The following is a 12,193-nucleotide window of genomic DNA, read 5'->3' as shown; positions in this document are numbered from 1 at the left end:
AATAAAACTGCTCACACAAACACTGCATCACAAAGTAATTCAAAATCAGAGTACTGTTTTTTTTAGGATAAAGACTCCAGTACCTACAAATGGGAGACAAATCAAATCAAAACGGGAAAATTAAAAGGAAAAATAAGAAACATTGGTATCTCCTGCCGCTGACTTTTTGATTCCATTCTGTATATAAAGAATGAAAAACACTGCACAACACAGTTCAAAAACAGATAATCAGGGCAACGACTTCAATACACTATGTTATTAACACACCTCACCTTTCTGTACAATCATTCTAATGAGAAAGGCCATTAAATGGTTTGAGGAAGTATGCAGTATGGTAAACTAATCAGAAATATTTTATCTGTTTATGCTGTGGTGCACAGTCCTTAAGTTTGACAATCATGTCATACTGTTTTCCATAAGAACATGCTTTGGGTAGCTAGGTCAGATAACAGTACAGATCAGTACTTACCGTAGCTGAGTAAGAAAAACCTCCATAACGCGTACCATGTCAATACTGACATGAACTGGAAATACAGTCTCATTGGAATCCCTGTGGTCCACATTGTACACCTGGTTCCCAAAACATAAAAAGAAAAAGTCTAAATCACTGCTGGACTAAAGAATATTCAGAAAACTTGTGAACTGTAGATGAAGCAAGTCTCCTAAAACTTTTTTGAAGAAATGAAATAAAACATTTAAGTGCACATCTCTTCTATAAGTAACCACTTCCGTCGTTATAAAAGTTGCAGTTTCCCAGATGAGGATCATTTAAGTAACCTTGCAAGGGAAAATTAGTTTTTGCTAGGGCAGCAAACTCTCATCACTACTTACTGGTGTACTTTAATACAGTCATCCACTCAGTGTTCTATCTTTTAAATAACCTACAGGGGAAAATGAATAAATGCTCTTTACTAGCCAATATCTAGGTATTGTATTAGGGACATAACTCTAAAAAAATCAAATGTACCGTGTCAAAACAGACATGACAAGGGAAGGACGACAGGCAATTACCACAAATCAAAGCTACTGAGAAAAAAATAATCAGGTGTTAGAATGTCCTATGCCTCAATGATCCAAGCCTGGCTCTGGGGGACTGGCGATACTGCTGGTAAGACAAGCAGATGATATAATGCCAGAGCTAAGCTATTTAAGCAACAACCACATTACTCATAGGGAGCCAACACTTACAGCTATAAACAAAATACTCCATACAGTCATATGAATAACAAATACAGGCTGTATTTAAACAATACTTTTTAGCATGTCACAGTCATCCAAACTTCCATTATCAAGTGTTTATGCTAAGTTACAATGCCAAAAAGAAAGTAGTTCACAAACCCAAACGCATTTCCATAAACTTATTTTTAATTGCCAAACATCTAGAAGCTTGACAGCATAAGGGATAGACCATCAACATTATACTGCAAAGTCATACTCAATACAAATCTCCTATTTTGTTACAACCTTTTTTCCAAGACTCAAACTTATGCACAGTCAGTTCAATGTCTTCTGCTTCACACATTGTTTTACATACTCACCTGCAGGACAGACTGCTTCTTTTAATTGTCTAATAGGTGCTTTTTTAGTAGTCAACATTATAAGATCTGGCAAGATTCTTTTAGTTGATTGTGTTTACATTGATCAAAAATAGAGTAACATGAATCTTACCTGGCCAGATTAATTCAAGTATTTCCTGCAAGTCTTGTTTTAGTTGCTGTAACACAGGATATTCCCAAAACATAGTTCAGAGTCTTGTTTTAGTGGCTGTAACACAGGGTATTCCCAAAACATAGTACAGAAATCAATTAGCATGCCAGTACTACACTTATAACACCTTAGGTTTACTGTAGGAAACATTCTGGAAAGTCTGTCTGGAGTGAAAAAATACACATTGCCAGCCCCAAAAAATACTTTCAGAATCTGGTAGTATGCTAAGAGACTAACATTGCATCTGATGTTCAGAACCCACTCGGCCATTTACTTCAGCTAGCGCCCTTCAAACTCTTGAGCTAAGCTTTTACCCATAATGCTCCTCCCGAAATTACCTCAGATCTCATTTGCCATTGTGTGTGTCAGACGCGCTTCTACTGCTCTCAAGCTATGGCTGCATTATTGTGAGTTATTTTATAAATTTTACTTCAAGCTTTTTCTGATTAACATATTTATTTCTATACACTCCTTTCCACTTTTTTTTACCCTAGTCTGTGTGTGTTCTTAATTCTTATTCCTCCTCTACCATTGGTAGTTTCCTGTCAAAGTATCAATGCTGGTACTTCCTTTATCCCCTTTTTACCTTTCAAGGCATTTCTCTAATACCATAGTTGGTATCTCCTTCCATTCTTTTATTTTTCTATCAAAAAAAACGCAAAAAAAATTTCTTCTTTCACTGTATGACTGTTATTGTGGATATGGCAGAAAAAGTCTAATCACCAGTTAAACCTTAGGGCACCTCAGGTTTCAAGAAATGTCAAAAATGTCAAGGCAAAATGCCAAATTCAGATGCACATATTTTGTGTGTGTACTGTCTAGGCAAATTTCACTTGCAAGAGAGTTGCTCAATTTGTCATCGGTTCTCCACGAGAACTTTCACTAAACGCAAGAACAAGTTAATACTGAAAGGACTTCTAAAAACTGATTTTGAAGAGGCCATTTCTGAGTCAAAAACTGAAGCCAGTTCGTCGTCTTCAGCCTCTTCCAGAAAGGTCCTCCTTTGGTTCCCAGTGCTTCAATACCGACTAAGAAGGCAACAAAACTTCCTTGGCACCGAAATCAGGACTTGACACCAAACTCTTGAATCTTCGCAGCCAACATTGGGTTCCTCGACTCCATTGGTACCAGAGAAACCTGAACTGATCTCAGTACCTAGATCTAGGTACTCTCCTTCCATTGATTCCTTTAAAGACCGACCACATAGGTCTCCATCTACAGCATCGGTTCGATCCACTAAGAGTCTCTCTGAGGCCAACATCATGAGGCTGGTGGATCAGCTCCTAGCAGGAAAATGACTGTCCTCGGTTCTTAGCCAATCCAGCCATGGAACCTCTTTTGCTACGACACCACCAATTCCTCCTCCAACTCCAGTTGAGACTTTGGAGCCCTGGGTTTCGACACACTCGATACTGACTGCTTCGGTTCCGGTAGCAACTTCGTCTCGGGCACAGAGTTACCTTGAGTTCCTCTGCTCCTTCAGTACTGGAGATTTCCTGGGATTGAGACTCTCTGGTCAGATCAGAGGTGCATGGACTGTTTCCCTTATCTTCGGAGTCATCCATGTCCCTCGGTGCTTCAGCCTTTGTAGGATCGACCCAGGCTTCTGATTCAGGGGTCACCTCCTTAGTGTGACCCCGGTTCCGAAGGAGTCTTATTTCAGTAACAGGCTCCCATCCCTTTTGGGGCTTCCGGATCATGGAGAAGGCTTTGTCCATAGCCAACTTGGAGTCTTTGCCATCCATGTCAGGACAAGTTTCTACATCTCCTCGACCTAAGCTACCATCTGTCATCTGTCTCTTCCCCAAGACAGAGGGCACAAAAGTCGCAGGATATTCCCACTTTGGTGGTTTCTTCTTCGGACGCTTCCTCGGACCATCCCCCTGAGGAAGTACCTGCGAAGAAGAAAGTACAGTTTTGTACCTACCATAAATGTAGATGTTCGAGTGTAGACACTGCTGCAGTCATTACACTTGGGTTATCCTGCCATCAGGCGGTTCCCCAGCCGGCCTGAGTTCCAAAGTCTTGGTCCGGCATCGGTTACTGTCACCTCCTCCCTGACGTCAGTGCGACAAGGGTATACAAGATGCAGCCAACGCCATTTTCTTCAGTTTTTCTTGCCCCAGATGTCAGGTGCCCCCAATAGGTAGGCAATTCAAATTGCTAATAAAACATACATAAGAAAAGCAAACAACATACTTTCAGCTACCAGCAAATACTCCCCATAGGTAGTAAAAGGTAGAGGAACTAGGTACGTACTAGCCAGTAAGAGGGGAAGGAAGGAGGGTAACCTGGACTGCAGCAGTGTATACACTCGAACATCTACATTTATGGTAGGTACAAAACTGTACTATGTTCATCGTGTGACACGGCTGCAGTCATTACACTTGGGTAGAATCCCAAAGCTGAGGTAGGGTGGTTGCTTCTATAAGGCATTAGGTGTGGCTATAAGGCCCTGCAGCACTGCAGAGGCAAAGCCAGCTCTGGATTTAGAGTATAGAGGCAGATGGTAATGCTTGGTGAAGGTATGCACAGAAATCCATGTTGCTGCTTCCAAAATATCCTTGGTAGGTACTCCTCTGATGTAGGCAGTTGAAGTGTCTGTTGCCCTGGTGGAGTGAGATCTAATGCTGTTAGGCACAGATTTTCCATGGTGCGTATAGCAGAAACGTATGGAATATCCTATCCATTTGGAAATAGTCTGTTTTGAAATAGCTTTTCCCTGTGCTGCTGCTGCAGCATATGCTACCAATAATTGCTCAGATTTTCTGAAAGCTTTGGTTTTGTCCAAGTAGAAGAGTAACTGCCTGTGAATGTCCAATGAATGCAGTAGTCTTTCCCCTTTATTCTGTGGTTTTGGATAAAAAGTAGGCAAGCAAATGGTTTGGTTTAGAGACACACTTGAAACCACGTCAGGCATATACGTAGGGTTAGTTCTTAAGGACACCCTGTCCTGGTGGTAAATGAGGAAAGGTTCCACTGCCATTAGTGCCTGTAATTCTGAAACTCTTCTTGCAGACGTTATTGCCAGGAGCAGAGCAGTTTTCCAAGAAATGTATTTTAATTCTGCCGTGCTAGCTGGTTCAAAAGGAGGTAACGTCAATATTTCCAAAACAAAGTTGAGGTCCCAAGTAGGAGTAGGTGCTCTACGGGGCGGTCTTATGTTTTAGCCCCTCTGAGGTACTGTTTTAGCAAAGGATTAGAGAAAATTGGTGGATCTGTGTTGTAATGTGCAGAGATGGCAGAGGCATGGATCTTGATGGATGAAAAGGAGAGGCCTTTGTCCAGCATCTCAGTCAAATATTGTAGTATCTGAGGAATGTTTGGCACAAGAGGATCAAGGCTGTGAGCCTTGTTCCAGGCACAGAATCTATTCCATTTATCCGAGTAGGCTTTCCTGGTACTAGGCCTTCTGGCCTCCAGAATGACATCCATAACTGCTTTGGAGAGAGGCATTGCTTGCGTGGCTAGGGAATCTTCCATGCAGCTAGGTTTAGTGTCTTTAGCTGGCTGTGGAGTAACTGATTGTTGTGCTGAGACAGCAGATGTGGTATTTGAGGCAAAATCCAGGGTGGTCCTTGTGCAAAGTTTTTTAAGATTGGGTACCAGTGCTGGCGTGGCCAGTCTGGTGCAATCAGGATAATTTTTGGCTCTTCTTGCCTGGCCTTTATGAGTACCTTTGGGAGAAGAGGCAGTGGTGGGAAAGCATATACTTGTAGGTTTGTCCAGCTGAATGAGAGGGCATCCACTTTCCATGCTTGCGGATGGTAACTCCTTGTGCTTTAGCTGGCAATTCATTGGGGAGGCAAACAGATCTATGTCCGGGCTCCACCATTTCTTTGTTATCATTCTGAATATTTGAGAATTCAATTCCCATTCATGGGGATCCATGATATTTCTGCTTAAGTCGTCTGCTTGTCTGCAGAGGGGGTAGGAGTCAGTGCCCCCTTGCTTGTTTATGTACCACATAACTGTGGTGTTGTCTGTCTTTAGTAGTAGTTGTCCTGGATGCAACAGGTCCTTGAAAGCTATAAGGGCATTTTGTACAGCTAGCATCTCTTTTTGATTGCTGTGCAGATGCCTTTGTTCTGCGGGCCACTTGCCCTGAATACATTTTCCTGCCATGTGTGCTACCCAGGCGTAATCCGATGCATCTGTTGTCAGTGTTTGCCTAGCTGTGGGTTGAATGTAAGGCTGTCCCTTGTTGAGGTGACAAACTTGAGCCCACCATCGAAACTCCTGTTGAAGGCAAGGTATTAGTGATATAACTGTTTCCAAACTTTGACCGTGTTGAGATCATACATTCTTTAGGTACCATTGTAGTTTCCTCATATGCAGTCTGGCATATGGAATTAGTAGTATGCAAGATGCCATGAAGCCCAAGGCTTGCAGAATCTTTCTTGCAGGGAGTTGGGTCTTTGTTGCCATTAATTGAAAGTATTGTGTCAGTTGTCCTTGCTTGTCTGGCATGAGAAAAGCCATCTGGGCCATTGTGTTCAAGCTGGCACCCAGGAATATCTCATGTGAGGGCACTAGTTTTGATTTCTTTTCATTTACTATGTACCCCAGGCAACTTAACTTTTCTACAAATGCCAGATGCTGTAGAAGAATGTCCTTGCTCTCTGCTTGAATCAGGCAGTCGTCCAGGTATGGGTAAATTTGAATTCCTTTCTGTCTGCAAAATGCAATTACTGGTGCCAGGCACTTTGTGAAGACCCTGGGCGCGCAGTAGATAATCCAAAGGGCAATGCAGAGAATTGATAGTGCATTGGACCAGCTAAGAACCTGAGGTATCTTCTGCAGTTTTGTCTGATAGGGGCATGCAGGTATGCCTCCTTGAGGTCCAAAGTCACGAGCCAAGCTTGCTTGCCCAGCATGGGAAGAAGCTGCTGTAATGTCAACATTTTGAATTTCGGAACATCCAGGTAAGTGTTTAGAGTAGAAAGATCCAGAATGGGCCTCCAGGCTTTGTCTTTTCTGGGAACCAGAAAGTGTCTCGAGTAAAATCCTTGCCCTTGTTCCTGAGGTGGTACCTTTTGGATAGCTCCCATGTTCATGAGTGCCATAATTTGTTTTTGTGCCTCTGCCCATTGATTTAGTGGCAGATTTGGCATTCCTTTTAATCTTGGCAGAGTGTGGAAGTGGAACCTGTAACCTTTTGAAATGATATTGAGAACCCATTTATCTTGGGTAATCATATGCCAATTGTGATAAAAAAGTGCCAGTTTTCCTCCCAAAGGGGCTGCCAAGAGTGAGTTGTTTGGCAGCTGGAGTGGGAAGTCATTGGGGCTGTTTTTTATATGGTTGGTGCCTGTCTTCCCCTTCTTTCTGGCCTGATGCACCCCATTGTCGAGGTCTGTAAGGACCTTGTGGTTGACCTCTACCTCTTGGCCGTCTGTATCTGCCCCTTTGAGGTCTGTCATTAACTGGAAAGGACCAATTCTTTGTTGGCCAGTTTCTACTAAATCGAGGAGGCTGAACCTGTAAGAAATCCTTCACTGTTTGCATAGATTTTGCCTTATCCTCCATTTTCTTTAATACCTCTTCTGCCTCAACTCCAAATAAAACATCCTGCTGTAAAGGTGCATCCAGTAATTTAGCTTTAACACGATCTGGTAACGTATGTTCTTTTAACCATGCATGTCTTCTAATGACAGAGCCTGTAACTGCTGCTCTGCATGAGGCCTCTAAAGAATCAAAACCACATTGCAAAGTATGCTTTCCCACTTGTTCAGCGGCATGCAATAAATCCTGCATTTCTTTCAAATTAGGAGGATCTGTATCTGGAAGCATTTTTTGTTTCAACTGAGACATCAGAAATTGCTGATATTTTAGCATGTGAAACTGGCAATTTAAGGCTCTCATTGCTAAGGTTGCAGACGTATATACTTTCTTTCCCCATCTGTGTAGTGCTCTGGAATCTCTGTCAGAGGTAACCGGGTTCTTTGCTGATGAGGCCTTAACCCCTTTGGGTCCCTTGAGAAATAGTTTCAGGATCAGCAACAGGGCTTTTATACAGAAATTTTTGTGAGTCAGGCACTCTGTAATATCTGTCCGGTTTAAGTGGAGCTGGAGATAAGGAATCAGGATTTAATCTGGATTCAGTGTACACATCATCCACAACATCTAGCACTGGCGGAATAGCCAGGGGTCTGTGTTGACGTAATAAAAGGAAGTCTCTGAGCCTTTTCGTGGATTCTGAATAATCCTGGCCTTCCCAATGGAAATGCTCCCTCATGGTATGTAAGGTTTCCCCAAAGGAGTAGTCCCTCAGGCGGAGAGGCTGATGGAATAGATTCATCAGCATCAGAATCTTCATAAGGGGGTAAAGGATATCCCAGGTCTGAGGATGAATCTGAGGAAATGGACCCCTGGTCGGATGAATCATAATCTGCATCCGGTCTAGGCCTTTTATCAGGAGGGGATGGGAACCCCTGATCAGAGTGATTAGGTCTTCGGCCATTTTGAGCATTTGTTTCTTAGGCATGGAGGCCTGTCCTGGAGAATGCTGTACTTGTATCTTAGTTTTTAAAGGAGGCTTTGACTTAGAAGAGGGTTTAATGCTTAGCTGAGTAGGTCTGAAGACACCCTCTGAAGCTGCGGGTAAGCTCAGGTACTCCGGATCCCTCTGCAGGATCGGTTTCGGTCTGCTGAAAAACTAGTGCATCCGAAGGCTCAGCCATCTCCACGTGGGGGTCGGGGGCGGCCTGTGGTTCTGCAGAAGCGGTCGTCAGGGGCTGCGAAGGCGCCTCACTGAAAACCGGAGAACCGGTTACTGGCCTAGAAGAGGCTTCGTCGTCAGTTTTGGGCCTTGGATGCCTATGGTATAATTAAATTTTCTGCCAAAGTAATATCGGGCAAAATCAAACCGACGTTTAATAGTGCGCTTATTAAACCTAGCACAAAAATGACAACCAGTAACGTCGTGGTCTGGGCCTAGGCATGGGATACAATAAGAATGGAAATCCTTATGAGGTATTTGCTTCCCACAAGAAATACACTTATTAACTTTTACTGACATCGGTCTAAGGCAAGAAAAAGTTTCCCCAACGGGGTACTTAGCTTTGTAGAAGACTTTGGTTCTGGATTCAGAATGAAAATCTCAGGAGTAGGCCGAAAGGCACTTGTGAACTGCTTTTGCTTCGGGCACCGCGCGGCAAGAAAGAATGAAGGAAATGGCGTCGGCTGCATCTTATCCCTGTCGCACTGACGTCAGGGAGGAGGCGACAGCAACCAACACCGGACCAAGACTTTGGAAGTCAGGCCGGCTGGGGAACCGCCTGACGGCAGGATAACCCAAGTGTAATGACTGCAGCAGTGTCACATGCTGAACATGTGCAAGAAGAAGCACTTAAACTCCCCGGCGTCTTTCACCGAAGATACGGATTTTGATGAAGGGGAAAGTTCACTCAGGTCACCTCCTGATGATGTTTCCTTCAGGGACATCCTTGAAATCCTGAAACAGAAGGGTGGCTGGTCTTCCATCCAACCTTTCTCAGAGGAGTTAAAGGCTTTTCGTGCCCAGCCCCTCTACTTCTTGGATCTCTCTACCCACTGACAATCTTATTAAATTGATCGCTCAACATTAGTGGAAGATGCCAGACTCCATCGAGCCAATCTCCAAGAGGCCTGATCGCATCCTATTAGCCCCCAAGAATGAGCCACACTGGTCCAAAGGTATACCCAATGACACCATGGTGATAATGGCAGCCACAAAGAAGGAACTTGCTGAGGAATATCCGACTATCCATCCTTCTAACAAGGAGTCTAGGACTTTGGACAGATTGGGAAGCACGTTTATGCTTCAGTGACCTTCATTCTCAGGTCCTTGAATTATATGGTGCACTTTACAAGATTGGAGAGGAGTTTAATCAAGGAGTTCTCGAATAACCTCTCAGGAGCAGTGGCTGAAGGGGTTCAGGATGAAGTTTCCTCTCAGCTGGCAACCCTTGATACGATTTCTTACTCATTCATGCGGCTAATTGCTCATGCAGCTGAAGGGATGACTAGAGCAGCTCGTTCAGGCATAGCCATTAGAAGGCAATCCTGGATGCTCTTGTGCGACTTTGCGGAGTCATTTAAAGCATCATTCGTTACTGCTCCTTTTGATGGATCTACCCTTCTTAGCCCCAAGGTAAAAGACACTTTAGCCAGATGTGAAAAAGATGGGAAGATCCTTTCTGCTGTAGGTGTACATTTCTGCACTCCTCAGAGACCTTACTCTAGGAACCAGAGAAGTGGGAGGCTATGGTTTAAAAAATCCAAAGGGCCTTTCCAGGATTCACGCAACAAATACTTTCCCTGGGGCAGAGGGGGAAGTAATGGCAGACGCTGCCCCAGAGGCAGGAATGGACTGCAAAACCAGGGGTCCAGAGAATCTCTCTGGTACTTCTTATCAGTGCCCCTGAACAGGGGCCTGATTGCCCTCTTCTGGAGGCAGTCAGGGGTAGACTTTCACCTCACAATCTGCCTGGCAAATATTAACTACAGACAAATGGGTGCAGGGAATAATATCCAGAGGTTACAAAATTCCACTATCTTTACCCCCTATAACCCAGAAAAAACTCCTAGATGTTCCACCCAGTCACAGGGAAGCAGCAGTCTTAGAAATTCAAACACTGCTAGACAAAAGAGTCATCCAAAAATTCCCACCACACCAAACAGGATCCGGGTTTTACTCAAGGTTTTTTTTAGTACCTAAAAAAAAAAGGGACTGGAGACCCATCTTGGATCTCAGCCAGTTCAACAAGGCAGTACAACAAACCAAATTCCAGATGGTCTCGGTACAGTCCGTACTTCCATTCTTGGAAAAAGGTGATTGGATTTGCTCTGTAGAGCTCCAGGATGTGTATTACCGTACAAAAATGGACAAATGCATCAGGAGGTTTATGTGCTTCTGGCTGGGAGCCAGTCATTTCCAATTCACAGCACTGTCCTTTGGACTCAACACAGCCCCCAGGGTGTTAACCAAATGCATGGCAGTGGCAGCAGCTCATCTCAGACTGCAATGTTTTCAAGTTTTCCCATACCTCGATGACTGGCTCCTTACAGCTACCATCAGGCATCAGTTAGAATGGGCAAGAGATTACACTCTTCACCTCAGTGCATCTCTAGGCATAACAATAAATTTCAAAAAGTCAAGCTTACAACCCTTCTCAGCTATTAGAATTCATCGAAGCCCATTTAGACACTGTTACAGGAGTTGCTTCACTTCCTCCAGAAAGACTACAACACATCAGATCCCATGTTAGCCAAATTCTATGAAACAAGAGAGTTCCAAGCATGACTGATCGTAAAAGCATTAGGCTCCATGGCAGCATCAATCACTCTTGTCCCCTTAGCAAGCTATCACATGCGAATCTTGCAATGGTCACTTGCTTCCCAGTGGTCTCAGATACTCCAGCCTATATTTTACCTGATGGTAATTACCAATCACTGCAAACAGCATCTTATGTGATGGCTCCACTCCAATCAAATTCTCTTGGGACATCCTTTCATTCTTCTCCAACCCCAAGACATAGTGACCACAGATGATTCTCAGAAAGGGTGGGGGTCCATTATCTGGTAAGGACAGTCCAAGGCACATGGTTCCAACTGGAGGCCAACTTGCACATCAATGTTCTAGAGATGAGGGCAGTGATGTTAGCGATGGAAGCATTCCAGGATGCCCTTCCTCTAGGGACAGTGGCAATTCAAATGGACAACATGTTGGTATTCTGGTATATAAACAAACAAGGGGGAACCAAATCTTACCTATTGTTTCGAGAACAGTATGGCAATGGGAGATTTCTTCCAACCACTTTCTCACATCAACACACATCCCGGGGAGCCCCGATGTGATAGCAGACAAGCTGAGCAAGACTATTCTCATGCCTCACTAGTGGCTCTTAATCCTGTAGCGGTGGGCTCAACCTTGCTGTGATCTTTTTGTCTCTCCCCTGAGCAAATGCAGAAGTTATTTGGCCCTAATCCCCCTCAGGAGGAGTCACCCAGAGATGATGATCTCCACGATTGGCCCCCCCAGTCTTTTTTATGCCTTCCCCCCAACTCCCCTGATATCTCAGTTTCTAAAGACAGCCATGAGGACGGAAAATACAATAATCCTCATTGCTCCATTCTGGCTTTTACAGGTTTGGGTTCCCTTCCGCTGGCCTCAACTTCTGCAGAAACCATGGATTCTGGACCCAGCTCCAGATCTGTTGTCTCATCCAGAGGGCATGGTTCATCTGAACCTCCATCTCAAGCATATCCAATTCTCATGATTGCCAGGCATCCTTTCCTTTCTTCTCCTATCTGACAAATCATTCTGGCTCATCACAAACCTTCAACTAGGAAACTTTATCAAAGTAAATGGGAAAAGTTTGTGAACTGGCCCCTTAACAATAAGCTTGATCCCTGTACAAGCCCCGTTCATAAGGTCTTAGCTAGCCTCTATAAATTTGGTTCCTCTACATCAACAATTAAAGTTGATCTAGCATCAATCTCA

The 12,193-nt window shown here is 43.9% G+C and overlaps 1 protein-coding gene across 1 annotated transcript in view; it reads right to left on the bottom strand.

Moving 5' to 3' along the window:
• PIGS (phosphatidylinositol glycan anchor biosynthesis class S) overlaps window positions 1-12,193 on the bottom strand; it is a gene marked incomplete in the record, with an annotated part of 953,935 nt that overhangs the window by 15,424 nt on the left and 926,318 nt on the right. Inside the window, 1 exon segment of the mRNA XM_044054396.1 lies at window positions 470-570. Within this exon segment, the coding sequence (XP_043910331.1) occupies window positions 470-570 (101 nt within the window).

The sequence above is a fragment of the Protopterus annectens genome, chromosome 13.part0 (genome assembly GCF_019279795.1).
Source record: "Protopterus annectens isolate FY-2018-M chromosome 13.part0, PAN1.0, whole genome shotgun sequence".
In the NCBI taxonomy this organism is placed as follows: domain Eukaryota; kingdom Metazoa; phylum Chordata; order Ceratodontiformes; family Protopteridae; genus Protopterus; species Protopterus annectens.
The sequence above is the reverse complement of the archived record's forward strand: the minus strand, read 5'-3'. Positions and strand labels throughout refer to the sequence as shown.